Source organism: Siphateles boraxobius, unplaced genomic scaffold (assembly GCF_051911475.1).
Source record: "Siphateles boraxobius isolate OS27281-9 unplaced genomic scaffold, OSU_SipBor_1 54, whole genome shotgun sequence".
Classification (NCBI taxonomy): Eukaryota; Metazoa; Chordata; class Actinopteri; order Cypriniformes; family Leuciscidae; genus Siphateles; species Siphateles boraxobius.
The window spans coordinates 2548555-2572822 of record NW_027509180.1 but is presented as its reverse complement, the minus strand read 5'-3'; the positions used below and the strand labels follow the sequence as shown (position 1 = coordinate 2572822).

At 42.5% G+C, this 24268-nt stretch overlaps 3 protein-coding genes across 4 annotated transcripts in view; 1 reads left to right on the top strand and 2 right to left on the bottom strand.

The window, feature by feature from the left end:
* LOC143714465 (uncharacterized) overlaps positions 1–24268 on the top strand; it is a 318540-nt gene that overhangs the window by 270060 nt on the left and 24212 nt on the right. The window lies entirely within an intron of this gene.
* On the bottom strand, positions 155–9503 carry LOC143714472 (nicotinamide N-methyltransferase). Of its 2 annotated transcripts, none has more exons than XM_077205698.1 (4): positions 9230–9503; positions 8930–9137; positions 7615–8619; positions 155–1489 (listed from the first exon to the last, which is right to left on the bottom strand). In XM_077205698.1, exons 1-3 carry the CDS (start codon positions 9387–9389, stop codon positions 8193–8195), a joined length of 795 nt encoding a protein of 264 aa, XP_077061813.1. In that variant the 5' UTR covers positions 9390–9503; the 3' UTR covers positions 155–1489; positions 7615–8192. The 2 variants fall into 2 exon arrangements, with proteins under 2 accessions (XP_077061813.1, XP_077061814.1); XM_077205699.1 differs by having other exon boundaries at positions 155–1550; positions 7595–8619; positions 9230–9502.
* Positions 15505–24268, bottom strand: part of LOC143714362 (uncharacterized) — a 58683-nt gene continuing 49919 nt past the window's right edge. Inside the window, exons 6-7 of the mRNA XM_077205479.1 lie at positions 17956–19717; positions 15505–15649 (exon numbers count right to left, since the gene is read on the bottom strand). Coding sequence (XP_077061594.1) covers positions 15643–15649; positions 17956–19717 — 1769 coding nt within the window. The 3' untranslated portion in view covers positions 15505–15642. The remainder of the gene's footprint in view (positions 15650–17955; positions 19718–24268) is intronic.

Here is a 24268-nt window from a genome sequence, read left to right as displayed (position 1 = left end):
GCCCCTCCCATCTGACCCACTTCTGGGCTGTACACCTGTTATCGACGCCTGTCTTGTTCAATGTAAAAATGTTCAAAAATGTTGAAAAAACATTCAAAAACGATATATACATTAAACATTTTTTAAAAATGTATAATAAGGACATTGTCAGAGGTAAGATCAGTGTTTTTTATTAAAGAAGAGAGTTGTGCTTTCGCATATACATTTGAAGTTGTACTAATCACATATAAAAGCCATTAAAACAATGTATATCATTGAAACACATATATACATTTTAAAAATGTTAAAAGTCAATATTCAGTCATTTAAAAACTTTTTCAGTAAAAGAAACAAAAAAAGTTAGAGTTTTTACCTCCACACGCAGTATTTGTAAAAACTGTTAAAACATCAGTGAATGCGTTTCTAAAAAGTGTTCAAACACATCATGTTAAAAATCACAGTATCAAAAATATCATTACGTTTTACATATCCGGTGTTTAAATACACAAGTCTTTTGCGTTCATACATTTGTAAAATGTTAAAAACGTTAAAACATCAGTGAAAAAGTTTAAATTGCATTTTCTTAAAGTTATCAAAATGTGTTAGTATTAAAAAATAGAAAACAACATTTTAAAAAAGATATGTTTTTTAAAAACGTTGATCCGTAAGCATTTAACTTTCACACATTATTTGTCAAATGTATACATTTTACATAAAAACATCTTTTTTACAACAACATTAAAACAGGCTTACGTTGTTTACAAATCCGTTTACAAAAAAAAAACTTTGTTTTCCAAAAAAGACCCCTTGTGTATTTTCTCCAAAGTTCATGTAAAGTAATCTCCTGGGAGCTTGATGAAAATGCGTGTGGTCACCTCAGAGTCAAAGTTAGCAATGAAAGAAGAGCCGACCCGTATCACGCAGTGGTCCGTTTAAAAAGTATGGGATGAATATAGTATCAAAATGATTAACACATACACGCACAATTATCAATGAACTTGATTAATGTTGCAGATATGTTTTACCATCCACAACCAAATATCGTTCAGCTTGCGTGTGCAAAATTCAAAATTGAATGAATGTGTAGCAATTTGTACAAATAGAGACATTTTTGTGAATACAAATGTTTTATTTTGTATTAGTGTATCATAATTTGCGCTCTGCTTCGCGTCGGGGTCATAATCAGCCTGTCGGGTTTGTATTCGCTATAACAACCGCCTCGCTATACATTATCCCTTACATGTTGTATGACTAAATCTGTACATATTTCCTCAAAACTCACTAGAAGACATCATTTGACGGGTCTTTTTTTTTTTATCTCCTGGGGAGCATACCCCCAAACCCCCAAGAATTGCTTTTTCACAAAGTACAATTTAAGTATAGACTACACAGACTGTTGATAGTGATTACACAGAGAAAGCGTCCACATTTCACAAATTATGACCCCCACCATCCAAAAACCCAGCTGCATCTCTGATTTGACTCCCACTCTTGTAGTGTAGAGAACGTCCTGGTTGCGTATGCAACCCACCGTTCCCTGAAGGAGGGAACGGAGGACGTAGTCGACGCGACTGAAATGGGATCACGCTAGGGAGCCTATCATCTTCGAGTACTATTGAACGAGCCAATGTAATTGGCGTGCGTGATTCGCATCACACACTCCGCCCCCGCGGCGCGGGTATAAATACGGAAGTGGATGCACGCACTAGTTGCTTTTCGCTGAGGAGCCGAGAGTAACCCGGGGTCAGCGGTGGTCCAGCGGTAGTGGCAAGGGGACTACGTCCTCCGTTCCCTCCTTCAGGGAACGGTGGGTTGCATACGCAACCAGGACGTTCCCTTTCAGTCGATAACGTCGGACGTAGTCGACGCGACTGAAATGGGATCAACCATTGAACACGCCACTAACGCTGCCACCTTCCAGTGCCTAAACCAAAGCCTCCTGATGCCCCCGCAAACTTAAGGCGGGGAAGGACAGGGCTTAGGCCAGGGAAGTCACTGCTGTTCCTACAGGACCACTGGGAAAGCGTTCCCCGTACGTTGGAAGGAAGGGACGCTGCGGAAGCCACATCCAACCCGAGGGAGGAAATGTGGAGAATACACATATGAACTGGGCGGAAACCGGGCAGTCTAACATATGGAATGTCACTGGGGTGGCTCCAGCCTAAGACGGGGGGAGACACACCGGACAGTGACGGCAGAGAGACTCTGCCGAGGGAAGACACGGGCTCACCGCAGGGAGCCGTATCGTGGAAGAATACACATATGGGGTCACCGGAGGGACCGCAACATATGGACCCAGCCTAACACAGGTTCCACACTGCTTACGAGTGGTAGGCCTAACACCAGACGTTCCGCACGTCCGACGTCGGAGGGGTGTGGAGGAACTCAACAGGGTTCAATTTTAAGGGAACTCAACTGGAGTAGAAAGGCGCACGTATCCAGTCCATAGGAGGGGAATGGCGCAGCAAGCCGACACTTGAACCGGGCTCACGGTGAAACTGGCTTCATGAGAAGGGAGCCCACGGGAAGCAGCGGTTCAACTAGGTGTCGTCCAGCCCCCAACTCTAGAATCTGTTTAGCAAAGTATATCGTCAACGCCCAGGCGGAGCACTTTACACTCATCATAGAGGAGCTCAACACCTAAGTGGACATGTTGCATCTCGGATCTTTGCCGAAATGAAGGCAAGCACTAAGTGCAACTTTGCATGGAAACAGCCTCCCCTCTCTGCTGAATTCCAACAGATATTTGAAGAGCTGGTCTGAGGTCTATGACTTGCATTCTGTACACGTCCAAGCGAATCGGACAGAGAAGCCAGGGCTGGATCTGCCTCCTCCAGGGCAGCGCTTGCAGGCTCACCACCTGCTCCTATTACGGGAGAGGTAGGAACCTTGGGCACAATCCGAGCCGGGGTCTCAGCTTGTGAGAGTTAGCCGGCCCAGACTCCAGGCACAATACGTTGACCGAAAGCGAGCAAGTCCCTACCCTCTAGTAGAGACCACGCGAGCAGGAGAACTGATATAACAGAATTTTTAACTCACTACCTGCAGTGGCTCAGGGGCGGTCTCTGCAGTGCAGTCGCACCAGGGACAAGGCCCAAGAGGATAAAGAGGGACACAAGGATTTACAAGACCTTGCTCCTCAGGAACCTGACGATCAGAACGTGCTTCTGCATACTTCTGCAACACGATGAGCGTCGTTTAAACACCGAGGCAACATCATTTTGAGGGTGATTTAGGAAAACAGCCTACTGCAACCCATTTTGCAGGAAAGAGAGCACTGAAGTGATCGAAAGCTTTCAGGATCTCCTCAGGGGAGAAGACGCACTCAACGACTAGGTTCCACTTCTAAAGGCGTAAGCACGCTACCCAATTCTAGGGGGTGCTCGCAGAAGTGATGGTAACTAACACATGTTCTTGTGATAGCCACCTGAACCTCCGCGTTCGGATGTAAGACCGCCCGGAATCTCCGGGGGAAGAACGCGTGTGCCATCGTGCCCCGTCCCCGAATCCAGGGGAAGTCAGGAAGGCTGTTGAAGGGAACCAGGTCTAGTTGGGCCAATGAGGGGCAACTATGAAGACCTGTTCCTCTCCTGACATGGCACGTAGGTGCAAGTGACGGGCGCAAAAGACAGGAGCATTGCTCAACACAACATGTGAAGATCACTGGGCTTCAGGAGCATTTTCTGCTCAGCACTTGGGTGTGACAAGTTCACTGAGCTTCAGGAGCATTCCTGCTCAACACCTGCGTGTGATAAACTCACGAGCTTCAGGAGCATTTCTGCTCAACACTTGAGTACAAAGAACCTCACTGAGCGACAGGAGCATTTCTGCTCAGCACTTGAGTGTGACAAGTTCACTGAGCTTCAGGAGCATTACTGCTCAACACCTGAGTGTGATAAACTCACTGAGCTTCAGGAGCATTTCTGCTCAACTCTTGAGTGCGAGGAACTTCACTGAGCACCAGGAGCATTTCTGCTCAGCACTGCGTGTGATGAATTCACTGAGCTACCTGTGATGGACTCACTGAGCTACAGGAGCATTGCTGCTCAACACCAGAGTGCGATGAACTTCACTGAGTTTCAGGAGCAAATCTGCTCAACATGAAGAGTGATGATTTCACTGACTTGCAGGCGCAAGGCGACCATGAGTCGCAGTCACTTTTAGAAGGCTCACTGGGGTTAAACGCATTTCTGCGGGCCCCTGGGGCCGCTGAGTCCCAGTGTTTGTCCAAGGGTAGTCCGCTCGGTTTACCCAAACACTGGCGGAAAAATAAAACCGGGGGGGCAACTGAGCGGCCCCGGAATGGTCATGACCCAGCCGGACCCAGGGGATGGAGTCTCCACTTGCCCTGGCTATAACTGTCGTGAGGCTCGATGGCGGCACGATTGAGTAAGCGGGAGGAGTGGAATAAGGCGCCCTCAGAAGCGTCTGACTCCAAGGAGGAGGTGACGGGTGAGTTTGTGACATGCAAGGGAAGCTTGCGCAACGGTCGCAATGTCTAACAACTCGAGGCACAAATGCCCGTGTAGTCGGGGGTCGCCCAGGCCCCCGTTAAAACACGCCCTTTGTACATGGCCGCTCTGTTGAAGAGGGTTTGGCAGCAGACCGGGATGAACTATAGTCACACAGGGTGAGCTGCTCTGCCACGGTCACCTCGGGACTCGATCGTGAAGCTAGCGCTGAAGCGGTCACATATGGAGGGAGCCAAAGGCTACGACTACCATATACCCCAGGAGCCTCTGAAAGTTCTTTCAGTGGGACCCTTTCTCACTTCAACACCAGCTGAACACATTCTCATTGGAGAGACATGTTGGACCGAGTACCTCTCCAAAACTAGAAAAGAGATACTCAGCCCGTGGGCGAGATTACTCTCTTCCAGTTGACCTGAAGACCCAACGGGCTCTGGAGCACTCGAGGGGAAGGACACTGTACTGATACTCCACCCTTAGACGCAACACACAGGATGGCCTGCGGTGCGGGAGGTAGAGATCTGAAGCACATGTCTTTCAGGTCAAAGCTGCAGACCAATCTTGGGCCAAGATGGTCACGACCCACCACCTAGTAGCACGAAGAACGAGTTTACAACTGGCCTTCGTGCCGGCTGGAGGAGCGGCTATATCAAATCCTTCGCCAGCAGGATAAGATAAGCACGCACAAGTCAGGAGCACTGCTCAACACTCGGTGTGATGAATATCACTGAATTTTCAGGAGCACGTCTGCTCAACACCTAATGTGATGACTATCACTGACTTGAGCGGGGTAGCCGAGCCTGAGGTGGGGCAGCAAAGTAGAGAGAGTGGTGTTAGTGTGCTGTGCAACACTTACCTGTCTCCACAAGCGGCAGGGGGCGCGTGAGAAGGCGGATGACCGGGTCCTCGAACGCACCAAGCTGCCTGCTGGCGACCAAGGGGGAGCTGAGGGGTGTAAGGCTATACAGGGTCACACCCGCCAGACTGGCCCTCTTGGGACCCAGGAACAGATGAAATTGCTCTCTCTTTGAAGTGTGGGTACCGCTTGCTCCGCTTTTTTTTTTTTTTTTTTAGGGAGCCAGCGGCGGAACAGACACACACACAAACAAAGGCTCCACCCGGCCCTCACCCGGGGGGAGGGAGTGATCGTGCCACTCCAAGAGCATCTCATCCATTCCTGGGCGGCCCGCTCCGGAATGCTTTCGCTGTCGCTTGCCACCTGGCTTGGCAGCGCCTGGAGCGGGCTGGGCGTCTCTACTGCGGCCGGCTCCCTGCTGAGGCCTGGGTGGAGGCTGCTGCGGAGGGCCAGCAGGAGCGGCGGCCGGAGAACGCCCACGGCGACGAGCAGGCGGAGGAGCTGCCACCGGCGGCGGGTGGAGGCAGCAGCTGGCCACCGGGGCAGGATGTGCCGGATGACCTCCGTCTGCGCTTGAGCGGCAGAGAACTGTTTGATGCAGTTCTCCACCGCGTCGCCGACCAGCCCAACCTGGGAAATTGGGGAGACCAGGAACCGAACCTTGTCCGCATCCGCCATACCAACCAGGCTGAGCCAACGAAGGCGCTACTGGACCACCAAGGTGGACATCGCCAGACCGATCACGCACGCTACGACACCCGTACCCCGGAGGGTGAGGTCGGATGCAGTGCGGTGCTCACCTATGAGCGCACGGTCTGGATTACCCTCGTGCATGCCATGGGTGCCCTAGCCTGCAGCAACGCCATGGCACGCAAGAGGAAGGGGCTTGCCCACAGGCTTTGTAAGCTCTGCCCGTCGGAACGGACGAAACTCACAGGCCTTAGGGGGGAGACGAGGATCCCCCCAAAAGGCAGCGGCCGCCGGACACAGGTGCACCTGTGTCGACAGACCGCTCCAATGGAGGGACACCTCGCAACCCTTCACCGTTCCTCCATCAAGGGTAATGAGGGGGAAAAGCTATTCAGGCAGTTTCTGGCAGAGAAAGATGCTGTTCACCACCTGATAAGCTCTCCATGCATTTCGGGAAAGAAAGGCACTGGGGCGGCGAGCTGAGAACCAGCGCGGCCCGCCCCAAGATACCAAACTCCAGATTCCAACCGAGACTGAACGGGACACGGTGGAGGTTCCACTCGAGCCCGGCAGCCTCGGCGGCCCGTTTCAGCATAGCTGATAATTCTGGATCCGGCTCGGGCAACATTGAACTCCCGGAGGGAGACAATGCAGCCGAGTCATCATCTCCAGAAGTCAGCTCACCCTCTGATGCTGCAATCGGCGTCCTGTCCTCCAGGGGAGCCCCGAGTGAAACCGCTGGCCCACCCATTACAGATGGACCAGCAGACAACACAGGAGGCTCCAGTGGTTGCAGTGGAAGGGAGGAGTGAGGAGCCCACAGGGAATGGTTACCGGGCGGGACATCCAACACTATCCTCCGGTCACCCATCCCACACAGCACCCGAGGGTGGGGCATGGTAATGGGGACTCGCTCTCCGCGAACGAAGGCGAGTCTCGCCCTCAACACTGCGACAGTCATGTTCCCACAGTGAAAACATGAGCTGTCCACAAAAGCTGTCTCAGCGTGCTGTAAGCCAAACACGTGACACAACAGTTGTGACCATCATAGAGAGACAGGGAACGACCGCACCCAGAAACGCACGGGCGGAATGACATCTTGAAAAAGACGCAAACGCACCCGTGTTGCTCTTTCAGAAAATAGGACCGTCACCAGTGCCGGAGCACACAGGGAAATGACCGCGGCAACACTGAACAGAGAACTGAAACAGTGAAGCACTCACTTTTCCGCCCTCTAACCAGCCATCAACACACACAAACATTTAGAAATTTGTTGCTGTTAAAACAGCAGTTGAGAGCTCAAAGCTCGCGATCACCGCTGCACTCGCGCTGTAGAACACCAGCACTGGGAGAGTCTTCCTGAAGAACACCGACACACTCGCTCGTTGTAGACAACAGCACTCTCAGAGACATCAAACGATCGGCTCCGAAGCGAAAGGCAACTAGTGCGTGCATCCACTTCCGTATTTATACCCGCGCCGCGGGGGCGGAGTGTGTGATGCGAATCACGCACGCCAATTACATTGGCTCGTTCAATAGTACTCGAAGATGATAGGCTCCCTAGCGTGATCCCATTTCAGTCGCGTCGACTACGTCCGACGTTATCGACTGAAAGGGAACAAAACACATTCAATGAAAACGGTAGCATTTTAAATTATGAATAATGTCCATGTCACCCCTCCTGAAACCTCATGCCACCAAAGGAAAAAACTCTAGATCCGCCACTAACCATGGTCTTCCCCACTGTCTGTCACCAAAAGACTCCTCAAATAATACGAGGCTTAATTACTTTGTGTTGGTTATTTCCCATGTTGTGGCGTTCTGTTTTTTAAATGGTTCAAATGTAAAATTCATAGTTAGAGTGGAATGCTTGGATGAATTCTCTATTATTTCCCAAAGGCAAAGCTCCCTTTTAAAGTGTTGAGTAAAGAACATAAGTCATGAAATTGATTTCACAGTAGGCCAATGTTTATTTCATTCAGTAACTAAAAGCCATAATAAAAAGGGGGGGAAAAAAACGATATTCGATCAAACAATATATATGTGTGTATAGTTTTAAGAGTTATGCATTCCATATTCATCTTGTGCCGTTTATTAATACACAGCAAAAATCATAGACTATAAAACAGGAGTGATTGCATGCTCAAGTTTTAAATACAACCGATTTTGCTTTAGGCCTATTATATAAATTCCTCTATTCATTCGGAAGGTTTTCTCGCCACAAGATGAAAAACAGCCTCAAAGTCAGACACGGAGTTGCTCTTCTGGTCTTCTACAGGCAGTAGATTAAACTCGTGGATGGAGAGGCCTAAACCTCTAAGCGTTTCCTCAATATCACACTGACTCAGTTTAAGACAAGAAAAGGACTGTTCATCCACCTTGTAGAAGGTCTCACCCAGAACACCTACCATGACCAGAAGTCCACCAGGACGCAGGACCTTGGTCAGCCCATGTAAAGCCCGACGGTATGTCTGAATGTCTTTACACGCTGCTTCCAGGCACAGAGATGTTATGATGCAGTCAGCTGGTTCCAGTGTGTGTGGATAGAACGGATTCTCCAACCGGACATCACATTTTAAAACCCTTTTGACTCGTTGCTTAAGCGAAGCCTCCAAATCGGACGGGCTGAATATTTCAAAGATGAATGAAAAGTGATATAAATAAATAATACCAAGAAGAATGGTATCGTGTAAAATAGGCTTGGCTCTGTAATTTTATAAATGGGTTTGGGTTTTTTGTTTCATCCTTACATAGTTTTACCAATGGAATTAGCCTGCAAGTTAATTCCGAAATTGTCTACCGCCGTTATTAGGCCTAAGGGTTGTATCGCTATAACTTGAGAGTGAGTTTATTTTTCCAAATAAGTCCAAATAACCAAAAACTGCCTTTGGAGAAACACCCAAATATTGCATTAGGGCTAGGTTAATTAACCTACCTTTTTCCCTCCAGTTCACAGATGTACTGCAAAATAGGTTTCCAATCTAAACAGCCTTCTTGATTTTTCAACCATTTTTCAATTTCTATTCGATTGCTATCAGCGAAATCAGACAGCACAAGCTCGTCATAGTATTCGCACGCGCTCAAGACGCTGTGGATCGATGGTCCGCTGCCCACATCAACCAGCCTCTGACCTCTGTGTTCTCCTATAAAACAAGCATTTGTGTTAAACGTATTTACGAAAAGTAAAACATTTAAACATGGCGATTAGATTGATTGAGGTTGCTTGCTTGCTTACCCGTGGAGAAAACTCGGCTGAGGCATCTTAAAACGAAAGTAAGAAAATCCTTCTCGTCAGAGTGACCGCGAGGGCAGGAATAGAAATTTTTAACATATGCACGCGAATCAAAATGCCGCTGATAGAACTCTCCCTCAGTGAAGTTCATGCATTCACTCATGATTACAACACGTATGCCTGTGTCGACGACGAGACTGTCGTTGTTTTTAAACGGTCCTGTCCTGGGACCAGTAAGCAGAAGAGGCGCAAATGGGATTTCCAGACTTGCGCAACTGACGCTAGACATCTGCGAGCACGTACGACCTGCTACGTGAGCACGCAGGGCAGTTAGAAGGATTAGGAGCACTCAGAAATATTACTTTAATGAACATGATGTCATTTTTACAGCATTTAATCACGCAAATTGTTTATTAAATAAATCACCTGTATTTAACCATTTCATGCATGAATTATTGAATCACATAAGTAGGCTAATATTTGTTTCAGGTTTGTTTTTACTTTTAATCAAGTGAAAATCATGCCAATAACTTTTTTTTCTTCAATATATTTTTATTTTTATTGATGAAGGCTGTGCTGTCAGTGTATATTTTACAAACAATAATACATATTTTATGAATAGTTTAATGGTTTGATGAATTATAAAATGTGAAGACTATTTAATATTGGTGTTTAATAAAACTAATCAAGTGTTAATTATATCATAATTTTACCTAAAACATACTGAATCTAAACATAAGACATAGGCACAATATACACAACATAGGCGCATGATGTCCACTGGAGTGGACAGATGTATTTTCCTGTCACAGAAAAAAATGTACAAGAAAAATATTATTAAAATCTGGATAAAAGTATTTCTAACATCTTATTTATCTGATAAAAAAAAAGATGTTTTTGATGTACCTGGCTGGTTTTCTGAGAAAACCTTGGAATTTAACACTTATTCCTGAGGTACTTGGTGCATCTCCTCTTCCCTCTGCCATTTTGAATTGGGTGGAGGTGGAACAATTGCAGCTCTTTTCATTGTTTTTACAAAAATCACTATTATTTGTGCACCATTCTTTCCAAACACAACAAACAAAACTGTAATTTATCGAATTCTCAATTGTACTCGGAATGTTCTCAAATAGCCCAAAATAAATATCTGCTTTGCAAAATGATTCACTGTTTCGAAGCGCTTGAAAAATGCTGGTGACACCTGCTGGTCAAAACTGTGTAAATGTAAGGAAAAAGTCCAAACATGCATAAACAACCCTTTCCAATTGCAAATATTTTCTTGAAAGGTTAATCTATTAAATGAAATCTACAACTAATTAAATACCATTAAATATAAAGTGTCTGTAGGCTATAATATGTGCTCTTTTATTAATTTGTTAGGTGTTTTATGGGCCCTGACTCTTCTTTTTATTATAAAAATGTGACATTACAAATGTCTACAACTTTATAAAACTGATTCGAGATCAGGTAAAATTCGACACTGGTTCATGGATTCACTGAGATCGTCCCCATTATTATTCTTATTATTATTCTTATTAATAAGTGTGTTCGACTTGAAGTGGTCATGACAAATCGGGTCCAAATCAAGCCTCTATCAGTTAATGATTATACACTGTAAAAAGTAATACACTATATCTAATCAATAAAATTGAGGCAGCAGATTACAAGCAATATTACTAATTAAATTTAACAAATTAGAATTGAGTAAGAATTAATCAAATTAATTGTTTTCAAATCAATTTTTTTAACCCAAATGCAGCCTGTTGAGTAATTTTATTTGTTTTATATTTTATAGGTAAATGTGACATTTATTATAAGGGTTTATGTGATGATTGTTTTAAGTTCACTGAAATTAAAAGTCGTCACATTTTTTAAATCCTAAATTTCAGGCCTTTTCAGACAATTACTGGCCTTTATTCATAAAAAGACACATATTTCAAATATACTATAACAAAAATAAAAAAATTAACTATAACAAAATGTCATTCTGTAATAGATTTGTAGGATCTTTCTGTAATGGAAACACGAAACAACAATCCTAACAATTGTATAACCCAGTATGATGCAGTATTTACAGTAATCACAGCTCACTACATCACCTGATTCCTCCTTCCATAAGCCGGTTGAGTCTTGTTCTGGTGATGACCATGCTGTTTATGGGCCCAGGTTTCTCTCCCTGACCGAGAAAAGACAAACAACATGCATAGAATCGCAACCATGAGCAGTGTTGGGGGTAACTTATTACAAGTAACTTGAGTTACGTAATCAGATTACTTTTTCAAGTAACTAGTAAAGTAACGCATACTTTTTCAATTTACAACAAAACATCTAGTTACTTTTTCAAATAAGTAACGCAAGTTACTTTTTCACATTTATTGACTGACAGCTCTCCTGTCCCCATGTTGAGAGAAATAAAGTGAGGTGTTGTGTGCATTTGCATTGAACATGCATTTACTCATCTCACTTGCACAAAAACATTCAGTATTCCTCAAAATGAATAAAAACAGTCAAGTGCAATCTCAGAATTTTGTGCAAAAGTTTTATAATTAACTATGTTAAATTACACAAATATACTTTATGTATTTAATCTCACTTTATTAACCAATGTCTTTGCTGCTGACCTACAATGATCTAATTCAACCATACTAATAAGCAAAAATGACTTTAGATTAGGTTTAGAAATAAGAGTGTTGAACTTCCTTCTCCTGTATCCTATTGTTATTTAATCAAGAACAGCAGCAGCTGAAAGGTTTGTTTGAGCGGCGCCCTCTACTGTACAGTAGTAAATATGCATTTCCTTCAGCCTTAGGCTTATTCATTTAACTTTTGATGTGAAAGGGCCTTAACAATTGGCAAAAATAGATTGTTTTAGCTGTTATTAAAAAACAAACAAACAAGCCCATGCAGGTGAGAAAAAGTAACGCAAAAGTAATGTAACGCATTACTTTCCATAAAAAGTAACTAAGTAACGTACTTAGTTACTTTTTTGGGGAGTAACGCAATATTGTAATGCATTACTTTTAAAAGTAACTTTCCCCAACACTGACCATGAGAGACTAGAAAATTAAAAGGGGAAAAAACGAACTAGTCAGGCAAGGTACGTGACATATTACATGATGCATCTGTCTATGTAAAAAAAAAAAAAGCAAAACAAAACTCTTTTGCTCTCCATCTGACCTTTTACAAGTTGGACATTGACAGATCATGCTTCCAATTCCCTATACCAGAAATGTTAGGCCTAAGAATAGCATCTCAACACTTACCGCTGTTCTGGGCTTGTGCCATTGCTGCTCTGTCTCAGTGTCAGCTCAGCTCAGAGTAGTGTGCGGTTTGGAAGAGCAAAGCAACTCTGTGTCAAACCGATGCCACAATAACAGGATTTGTTATTACTGTAACAGAGTTTTTTCTTTTTTCTTGCTAGGCCTGAATACGAGTATTATTGAACGATGGGTGGCACTCAAGATCAAGGATGTACAGTCAGTCAACTAGTGACCTCACTATCCAAGCTCTATAACAAGTACATTAAAAAAACAACACTGAACTTGGAACAACTGTGCATGCATTAACCAAGCATCTCCGAATATGACAGCTCTTGCCTTTCTGTCCATGGTGATTAGATAGTCAAGGGGACCCAGTCGTGATCACTGGTTAGTCTACTTTATGAGAGGCTTGGTAAATACTGTCCCTGAACTGGAACAGATTGAGAACTCAAACAGAACACCCAACCAATCCCTAACATTACTCTCAGGCTGTGTGGCTTCCCCATTTTCCTTATAGACCTGTGACTGGCACCAGTCAGCTTGTCTTTGTTTGACACTGGTGAAAAATCAGTGACAACGTGATTATGCTGGGGAGCATAGATCAAAATATGGTTGGCTGTCTCACAGTGTGTTAGACACTGATCTTATATATATATATATATACATACATGAAGATAAATAATCAAAAATATACAGCTCTAAAATAGGCCTAGCTACCTCCCTGAAATAGCTCTAGCTAGCCTAGCAATCATAAGTTAGCTAACATTCATAGATATTTTACATACCCTCGTAGTCGCGTATGTATGAGGAAGCGTGTAGCTTAAACCCTTTATCCATTTTTGGGGCAGGAGTTTTAGATGTCAACCTGCATATGCGATGGACATCGGTTATGCTCATCTTCGGTAGCTCCTGAAGACATCTCGAGTAAAACAGCGCCATATTAAAATTGTTACACTTCAAGTTCATAAAGAGGTCGTTAAACTAACCCATATGTATTGAGCGGTTTAGTTCAAATTTCCTGAAGAGACTCGATCGCTTTTTGATGAATAGATAGAATTTAGACTTTTATTCACATATAAACATCATTAATCAACAATCATAAACAGAAGAAAAAGAAAATTTGGACTAAACCTCTTGGTTCATATGGATTAGTTTTAGTGTCAAAGTGGTAGTTGCGTAGCTGTCACTGGAGGGACAGAAAGCTCTCAGATTTCATCAAAAAGATCTTCATTTGTGTTCAGAAGACGAAAGAAAGTCTTGCGGAACGACACGAGGGAGAGTAAATTACAGAACTTTAATTTTTGACATAAGTTACATTTTTTCTCCATTAGATGGCGGCAAAGACGGTCTTTATGAGTGAGTCTGTCAGTAGAGAAGACTTTCACATTGAAAGGACTCAAACTTGTGATCACGGAGAAGGAAGGCAACTGACAGATGACTATCGGCACGGGAAAACCACTAAACTGTTAAAAGGACAAGATATCACAGCGGACATTCAAACAAATTTATTATTACGAATAAGTGATTTATTCACCATACAGCACAGCCTCAAATTCCTTATTGCTTACATGAAATATAGTTACTGAAAGTTTTATATAACATAATTAAAATAATTAATTTACTTTTCCAACTAATGCTACAAGTCCAAAAAAGAACATTTATGTAAAAAAAAAAACTTGGCTGCCAAAATATAATTGTTGTGAGTTATCATTACAGGTATGGTTTAAAGAAAATATGTATTTGTTATTAGATTGTTCAATTTTAAAATAGTTCAACATAAACCTATTTTAGTTAATATCTACTTTGATGTTTAACATTACAATTCCAGGAGTCTTTACAGTGGACCTTACATTTAAGATAAAGGCTTTCGATATGTTCTCATGCATGAACCGCTAGAATCTGAGCTTTCATAGTCAGCTCTGGATGTGTTAATTTAGGTTATAAAATATAAACTCGTGTTCAGTTTACATAGAAGCCAAGCTAATTTGTGTGTAAGATCTTGAATGAAATAAAGAACATCACTTTTGTTTGCATTTACGGAGATGACGCATTTGAATGTACGGTAAAGTATTTATATGAAATATGAGACATTGTCTGTTCCTGAAACGTCTGTTTAAATGGGAGATGGAGAAAAATAATGTGGAATATCTCGTGCTTTTCTGAATTAGCCGTCAAAGCATGCCCGGTTTGTTAACAATAGCCTCTGCTTATTTAACTTTAATAATACACCGCACATAACTTTCTAAATCAGCCATTCCAATAATCAAATGTGGACAATGAAAGATTTATGCAAATATTCAATTAAAAGATACCCCAAAAAATTTGTTTTAAGCTAAGATTTAAAACTGCCAAGAGATTTGTGACGTGGTATATATACAGACATTCAATAGGCCTTATATTCAATATTCAGTAAAATACTATACTTACAGTGCATACAGAATACAATGTTCACCTTATCAGTTGCAATTACTAGATTTTTTATGTAATTGCTAAAAAAATGTACTGCATACAATATTATTCTTTTCTGTAATGTTCTGGATGCTGTTTTCTCCATTTTTGTCTGTAGTGTCGAATGTATGATCCGTAGTGCTTATTTTATTGACTGGTGCATGTATGATCTGAAAGCATTGTTTGATTTTGAGTACAGCAGTTGTTTGACTTTTTGAAAAGTCAATGGTTTTGTGAGTTTAGTTGAAAAAATGGATTTCTGTTAACAGTTTTTCTGTATTGCTAAAACACTAAATCCCATTCACTAAATCCCAAATCCCATTCTCTGAACCAGGATTGTTTCCACAATCTTTGTTCAGTTTCTTCAGTTCTGCACAGTTACTTTCACTGATATATTTTTCTATTGACTTATTTTTCAGGTTATCTTCTCCAGTGAACAGAACGATGCTGAACTGAGCAGCTCTTGGACTAAAAATCTTCTTTATCAGATCTACAGTGTCCATCTCCTCTCTTGTAAATCTTCCCAAACTCAGCACAATGATGAACACATGAGGTCCAGGTGACAACATAGAAACAAAATTTCAATATTTATTTATTATTTACACACACTCATCTCTTCCCAGAATACTGTTTCCTGTTGCACTCTTCCCATTTCCTGTCTTCCCGAACAGAGTAATCTTTAGAAATTCCTGATCATCTTGTTCATATTCAGCACCTGGAAATCACAGTAGTAGAAATAAAACTTAGTGAAATGAAGCTCAGAAAATTGTTATGTTGTGTTGTAGAAGTTGCAGCTGAATGCTAATAGATTATCAACTGACAAAACAAGTCATTTGCAATAATGATAATAATAATAAAACTCAATGGACGGATTCCCAGCTAACAAATTTTTATTCTAAAATGTTTTCCAAATGTGCAGTATAGTTAAGAGGGTGGGGGGTGTTTCGGTTATGGGAATGTTAAAATGTCTAGTTTTCTAAATGGAAATAGAACGTCATTGTGACAGAACGACAGACCCTAAAAAATGTATCTAGCAGCGTTAGAGATTCTCCTCCTCTGCCAGGGGATCTGTCCCTCGGGGCCCACAGCTTCTGAGCTTTCCGAACCTGAGTTTCTTCATGACATGCCCGCCGAGCCTGAGCTTCTTCATGTCATGCCCGCCGAGCCTGAGCTTCTTCACATCATGCTCGCCGAGCCTGAGCTTCTTCACGTCATGCCCGCCGAGCCTGAGCTTCGTCACATCATGCCCACCGATCCTGAGCTTCTTCACATCATGCCCGCCGAGCCTGAGCTTCTTCATGTCATGCCCGCCGAGCCTGAGCTTCTTCATGTCATGCCCGCCGAGCCTGAGCTTCGTCACATCATGCCCACCGATCCTGAGCTTCTTCACGTCATGCCCGCCGATCCTTAGCCTCTTCACGTCATGCTCGCCAATCCTGAGCCTCTTCACGTCATGCCCGCCAATCCTGAGCTTCTTCACGTCATGCCCGCCAATCCTGAGCCTCTTCAGTTTATGCCTGCCGAGCCTGAGCTTCTTCACTTCATCCCGCCGATCATGAGCCTGCCTTTTCACGTCATGCCTGCTGAGCCTGAGCTTCTTCACTTCATGCCCGCCGAGCCTAAGCTTCTTCACTTCATGCCTGCCGAGCCTAAGCTTCTTCACTTCATGCCCGCCGAGCCTGAGCTTCGTCACTTCATGTCTGCCGGTCCTGAGCCTCTTCACTTCATGCCTGCCGAGCCTGAGCTTCTTCACTTCATGCCTGCCGAGCCTGAGCTTCGTCACTTCATGCCTGCCGGTCCTGAGCTTGCCTTTTCACGTCATGCCTGCTGAGCCTGAGCTTCTTCACTTCATGCCTGCCGAGCCTGAGCTTCTTCACTTCATGCCCGCCGAGCCTGAGCTTGCCTTTTCACGTCATGCCTGCTGAGCCTGAGCTTCTTCACTTCATGCCTGCCGAGCCTGAGCTTCTTCACTTCATGCCCGCCGAGCCTGAGCTTCGTCACTTCATGTCTGCCGGTCCTGAGCCTCTTCACTTCATGCCTGCCGAGCCTGAGCTTCTTCACTTTATGCCTGCCGAGCCTGAGCTTCTTCACTTCATGCCTGCCGAGCCTGAGCTTCGTCACTTCATGCCTGCCGGTCCTGAGCCTCTTCACTTCATGCCTGCCGAGCCTGAGCCTCTTCACTTCATGCCTGCCGATCCTGAACCTCTTAACTTCATGCCTGCCGAGCCTGAGCCTCTTCACTTCATGCCTGCCGAGCCTGAGCCTCTTCACTTCATGCCTGCCGATCCTGAGCTTCTTCACTGCATGCCTGCCGAGCCTGAGCCTCTTAACTTCATGCCTGCCGATCCTGAGCTTCTTCACTGCATGCCTGCCGAGCCTGAGCCTCTTCACTTCATGCCTGCCGATCCTGAGCTTCTTCACTTCATGCCTGCCGAGCCAGAGTCTTCAGCCAAGATGGCTGCCACCGCGCAGAGAATTCGCCGCCAGTGAGTAATTCATGGGCTAATTTTCATTTTTGAAATGCTTTCTCAATGGATCTGCCAGCTCTGTGTAGTAATGTCGTTGCGTGATCGAGTTCGGCCCACGAGTAAACCGCTGTCTAGTATTGCTCCAGGCTGATAAACTGTTTGCGCTGCGCAGCTCAAATGAGTAGCATGGTTTCATTCTGCTTTTGTTTGCTGTGTGAAGTTTCTCGAATGCAACAGAAATGGCAGCTCTCTCGCACCGGCAGGACATTTTTTTTTTTTGCAAAATGTGACCATTTAGTCTTAGTCTAGAGCCCTGTGTAGTGCTGTATTTCTGCTTTACATGAGCGCCACCTACTGTCAGAGAGAGAATTTGTTTGTTTTTTTGCATTGATCTGAACTGACAAATTAGACATTCCTGTTGGTTCAACCAAATGTCCTGTGCTCACCACACACCGACTATAGGAGGAGAGGAGAGATTTGGCTATAGGGTGATGTGTGCCTAACTTACACAGAAGAGACTTTGTTGCTCAACACATAAAAATAAACTACTTACTGTGATTTCAGACTGCGGTGATGTGGTTTCTCCACTGCATGGATCTTCATGTGTCGCTTCAGGTTACTTCTAATAGAGAAACTCTTTCCACACTGATCACACGTGTGCGGCTTCTCTCCAGTGTGGATCATCTCATGTCTTTTCAGAGATGATGAGTGACTGAATTTCTTATCACAGTGTGAACACTTGTAAGGTTTTTCTCCAGTGTGTGTCTGCTCATGTGTTTTCAGATATGATGATCGACTGAATTTCTTGTCACAGTGTGAACACTTGTAAGGTTTTTCTCCAGTGTGGATCCTCTCGTGGGTTTTCAGATGTGTTGACTGCATGAATCTCTTGTCACAGTGTGAACACTTGTAAGTTTTTTTTTCAGTGTGTGTCTTTTCATGCGTTTTCAGATGTATTGACTGACTGAATCTCTTGTCGCAGTGTGAACACTTGTAAGGTTTTTCTCCAGTGTGAATTCTCTGGTGCAGTTTTAAACTGTTTGCTGTAGAAAAAGCCTTTCCACATTTAAAGCACATGTACTCTCTCACGCCAGTATGAGTTTTCTGATGTATATGTAAATATGACAGCAGTGTAAAACTCTTTCCACACACAGAACATGAATGCGGCCTCTCCTTCATATGAACTGCCAGGTGTTGCTTCAGGTGTGATGCACTTAGAAATGTTTTGCCGCATTGATCACATGTGAACAGCTTTTCTCCAGTGTGCATCCTCATGTGACTCTTAAGATGACTTTTGCATGAGAATCTCTTTTCACACTGATCACACATGAACGGCTTCTCTCCCGTGTGGATCATCATGTGTCCTTTAAGGTGTCCCAATTGGGTGAAACTCTTCCCACATTGATGGCATACATGTGGCTTCTCTCCAGTGTGGATCCTCATGTGAACATCAAGATACTGTTTGTTTGAGAAACTCTTCCCACATTGATCACAAGGGAATGGCTTCTCTCCAGTGTGGATCCTCATGTGTAGCTTCACATCACATTTAAAAGTAAAACTCTTTCCACATTGATCACACGTGGGCAGCTTCTCTCCAGTGTGGATCCTCTCATGTGATTTCAGAGATGATGAGTGACTGAATCTCTTGTCGCAGTGTGAACACTTGTAAGGTTTTTCTCCAGTGTGAATTCTCTGGTGCCGTTTTAAACAATTTGCTGTAGTAAAAGTCTTCTCACAATCAAAGCACATGTACTCTCTCACACCAGTGTGTATTTTCTGATGTGTGTGTAAATATTGCATCAGTGAAAAACTCTTTCCACACACAGAACATGAATGTGGCTTCTCCTTCGTATGAACACTCAGGTGTCTCTTCAGCTCTGGTGCACTATGAAATGTTTTGCCACATTGATCACATGTGAACGGCTTCTCTCCAGTGTGAATCCTCATGTGAACATTAAGATTTTGTTTGTTTTTGAAACTCTTTCCACACTGATCACATGAGAACGGCTTCTCTCCAGTATGAACTCTCATGTGAACATTAAGACAAAAATTGGTTTTGAAACTCTTTCCACACTGAGTGCAGGTGAAAGATTTCTTGGCTCGTCTTTTCTTTAAAAATTTACTTTTAGTCTTTGAGCGACTCAAAGTTTTTTCTCCAGGTTGGACATGATGTTCCTCCTCCACTTCACTCAGTTCTTCTCTCGCCTCCTCCACTTCACTCAGTTCTTCTCTCTCCTCCTCCACTTCACTCAGTTCTTCTCTCTCCTCCTTCACTTCACTCAGTTCTTCACTCTCCTCGCTCTCTTCCATCAGGTCTGAAATGAAAGAGAAAATTATTAAAATGTCATTTTCAGTACATCAAAATAATTAAATAAGAGAAATAACAAGTGAAAAGACATGAAAGTGAGCCCTGATGTAATGGCAGAAAGTAGACAACTGCTATAAAATATGATAATTTGATGCCTTTTTATAAATTGATTATATGTCAGCGTTTCCCACAGAATTAGATTTTATGTGCAGTGGTGTGGTATAAATATATAAATGTACTCGGACATTTCTAACCGGCGTGCATCTCGCGGTGATCACCGGTGATCGGTTCTGCGCAGATTTTGCTCATCTTAAACAAGCCTATTGTCTCAGTTTTTACACAAACTGTAGCATTGACTGTATTCATCAACCCTGTTACCAAAGTTACTGTAAGAAGAATCTCTATAACTATGAATAACTTATATGATATTTGACAAAAACAACTTTATCTGTAACTTGGCGTTTAGTAATTATGTAAAATAAAACCGTTAAAATACTATTTAGCTTGATCTGATGTTACAAATTTTCAAACCACCCTTAACTGACCATTTGTTGAAAAAAAAACAAAAAACAGTAGGGCTCCAGACTGCAACCATTTTTCATGTCGGTGCGACCCAATATTTATTTAGGTTGCGCTGGCGCGACCAACGTTTCCGAGCAGCGAATGCAAACAAGATGAAAGCGGAATGAAAACGCGCTGCTCATTTATGCTTCACGGACCGTTTATTAGTTCGGACCAATCATAGACGGCGCAGCGCCCCGAACTCGCCAGTCGCGGGCCGATCTCGATCACGCGACACTGTTACTAGGAGATCCAGACTCTGCAGATCCAGTGAAGAAATCCATTGAATTCGTTTCAGAATTAATTACATCATCGCTGCGAGATCCAGTGAGAAACATTCAGATTCGCCGCAGAGTTCTGTTATAAACCATAGATATCAGATCAAACAGCGCTGACCAGGAGAAACCTTTAAGGCTTTCAGTCCACAAATCAGCAACATTCACCATGGATTTAGGCTAATGTAGTAACTCTAACCATAACTATGGTCTTTTGACAGAAATAGAAAAACGCTTACAAGTACTACACATCTTCTTCCAGCACTTCAAAACTATAATATCATATATAAATGATATTTTTAATGTGATGACCAACACATTTTTTTGTTCATCGTTCAAAGATTGCCCTAAAACTAAAAATTTTAAGATGTAGAAAAACTCTTATTTAAAAATAAAAAATAAATTAAATTACCATTGTAAACACTAGGATGATTATTGGCCATTTTCACTCCCTAATATAATTTTCTTTTCCACTAGTTCTACTTTTTAATTAATATTAGGACATTATGAATGATAATAATTAAAGTTAATTTCATCTACACCCTAAATTAAGCTCAGTGCTTTATTGTCAGCCCCAGTGCTACCCGGTGCTGCTGCCCTCAAATGTTAGTACATTTACATTTATTCATTTAGCTGACGCTTTTTATCCAAAGCCACTTACAATTGCTATACTTCAGAGGTCGCACGCCTCTGGAGCAACTAGGGAACAATTTGCTCAGGGACACAATGGTGTCTCACAGTGGATTCGAACCCGGGGCTCTCACACCAAAGGCATGTGTCTTATCCACTGTGCCATCACCAACCCTAGTCTGGAGCCCTGTGAACTTAAAATAAAACTGCACATTGTAATATCTGTATGTTAAGTATATTTATTATTAAACAATTTGTCAGTATTACAGTTATTTTGGGGGAGATTTGAATAATTGCATTGCAAGCTGATTTAAGGTGTGCCCCTAAATTTTCTGCCTGTGCTCCTAAAATTTTCAGTCAGGGGCCACAGCGCTCCTAGTAAAAAAGTTAGTCTGGAGCCCTGCCCAGAACATTCTGTACCATTTCATAGTTGAACTGTTTATCTAAATGTGAGCAAGTGCTTGAATGTTTTAACATGAATGTTCTTCAGCATCACGAATGAATGAAGAATAAACACCAACCTCTTTGTTCTTCAGGATCTTCAGTGTGTTTCATTCTGCAGGTTCTGGATCACTCGTGTTCTCACTGTCCTCTTTAATAAACTCAGTCTTTGCAGATTTCAGCTCTTCCTGATGCTCTGATGCTCGTCTTCACTTGTAGCTGATGGGAATTTACAGCATTTATAGGAGAATTACTGTGGGCGGTGCTTCACTGATGATGTGCTTGCAGTGGGAGGAGCTTCACTGATGATGTGCTTGCAGTGGGAGGAGCTTCACTGATGATATGATTACAGTGGGAGGAGCTTCACAGATGATGTGCTTGTTGTGGGAGGAGCTTCACTGATGATGTGATTACAGTGGGAGGAGCTTCTCTGATGATGTATTCCAGCATGGGAGGAGCTGATCTGCCGAAATCAAAAATGTTTTTTCAATTGTTTTTTTATAATAAATTAAGCAAGCATTTATGTCCGTCTATATATTCCTTAGAAATCCATCTATTTTTATTGCTAATCCTAACATTATTCTGCTTCTTCGTTAAAATACAGGTATCTAGAAATATAGAAAAGAATATAAATAATTTTAATTCTTCCAAAATATAGCCTAAATAATGGTAAGAAAAACAGTTAAAATCATAAACACAGAAATAAAGGTACAGTAGCCAACAAATTGCCTCAGTCTGCTGACACCAATGAAATGAGCTTTAAAGCAACACTAAATAACTTTTCCTCTTCGGTCGCCCTACAGGTTGGAAGTGGAATTGACCATTTCTGCTGTCGTAAATAATTTAACCTACCGCAGCCTACTGTTGCACGCACGCTCGCTGTTTATCTAGCACCGGCCTTGGAATGAACGATGAAAGTATGATGTATTTCGATATCAGAAACAAAGAAAAACTAAATCATTTCTTTTGTAACACTTGACGTTAAGCAAGTCAAATTTGTAGTTTTCTTATGTCTCATTAGAACTACAGAAATGTGACCCGGTCTGGCAAACTTGCATAGTGTGGTTATAACAGATATTGGGCTGCAAAGCGAATCCAGAAGTGCCTTTCACCCTGTTACGACTTGATGAGCCACTGATACGATTATGGAAACATTATTTTAAGGTAAAAAATGTTCTTTAGTGTTGCTTTAAGTGTCAATTTACAGGAGCTCTGAAGACATTAGCATAATAAATGAGGTGAAAACAGGAACTATTGTCATGAAATAAAGAGTGTTTTCAGCAGACCTGTTAATATTGATGATCCTCAGACTATCAACACTCATTCAACAAGACATTCAGGATCATCAGCAGATCATCTCACTTTATTCTGAGTGTTTGCTGTTAGAAACACATTATTAGAGACAGGATAAATGACAAAAGCCTATAAATCTACTCTACTGAAAGAAAATACTACAATTTCTCACAATATGACATGTATAAAACATCAACAAGACAAAAAAAATCACTAATGACACTCACCTTCATCAACCACTACAGATAAATAATTACAGCAGCATAATCCACATGAATTAGATTCATGTCCACATGAATCTAAATCTAGTTTGATTTTATGACATTAATCACTAAGATCATTAAAATATTACAATTGTATGATACGCTGAAACTGAAAATGATCATAAAACTTTTAAAACATAAAGAGCATCACAAAGCTATATTGTTCCAAAAGTAAAACGCTATTTATTAATAACTCGTGAACTAAACGTTGTTGCAACACACAACACATATCACATATAACTACAGATAAAACACCAGAAGCTACAACATAAATTTCCTCAAAACGATCTTTCCTTCGCACTGGACAAAATACATTGATCTCTATGCGCAGGCTGCTAAGAAGGGACCATCTGCAAAGTGCAAACCCGAAGGAAAACTCGTTTTGAGGAGATTCAACTATTAAAACCATGTTATTTGTGTAGTAAGGGTTAGGGTTAGAACACATAATGTGAGAGATATTTGCCAGTAGGCTTCATCTGCAGTTGGCTAAAATGTACCTGTTTGCACACGATGAAAAACAATATTCACTTTTTAGACGGTCCCTAACGTGGTTACCTCACTACATTGAATATTCTCCTAAGTATGTATGCATTAAAAATATACTTGCCCATTTTGATCGATTGTAGAAAATGTTGTAGTTCACAATCTTTGTTGTCAATATCATGTAGCTGCTTCGAATCTGGAAAAAAATTCCTTTATTGACTATTTAATTGAAAAAGTTATTTAACGCGAATGTGCGAATATAAAACCAACTTTACCTAAGTGTCTCTGTTCCAGTATAACTAGTATGACACTTGAGATCGATTCCCATCGATTCCTCTCACAGATCTCAAACTTTGACTTTTGACTTGACATATTCAGTAACAGTTCTCACTCCAAACATCGAAACAATCACACAAACGAACACAAAAGAATTCATAATCGCTCAGGTCTGAATGAACTCCAAAGTCTCCTCATGCTCGCTGCTGCTGCACTAAATGTTTATTTCTGGAGGAAGACGTCAGAAAAGACGCACAGTATCGCTATGATCGATGAAAACAATACAGAAATGAGTCTTTCGCTTAATCAAACTGAGATTGGTTGTGATGGTTGTGT

Bases quoted from the DNA above. Each gene is read 5' to 3' on its own strand.
- LOC143714472 (XM_077205698.1), bottom strand. From the start codon at position 9,389: ATGAGTGAATGCATGAACTTCACTGAGGGAGAGTTCTATCAGCGGCAT. The intron at 9,138-9,229 runs GTAAGCAAGCAA...CTTGTTTTATAG, and splicing joins CAGCCGAGTTTTCTCCACGG to GAGAACACAGAGGTCAGAGG. The intron at 8,620-8,929 runs GTAGGTTAATTA...TGAAATATTCAG, and splicing joins TGTGAACTGGAGGGAAAAAG to CCCGTCCGATTTGGAGGCTT.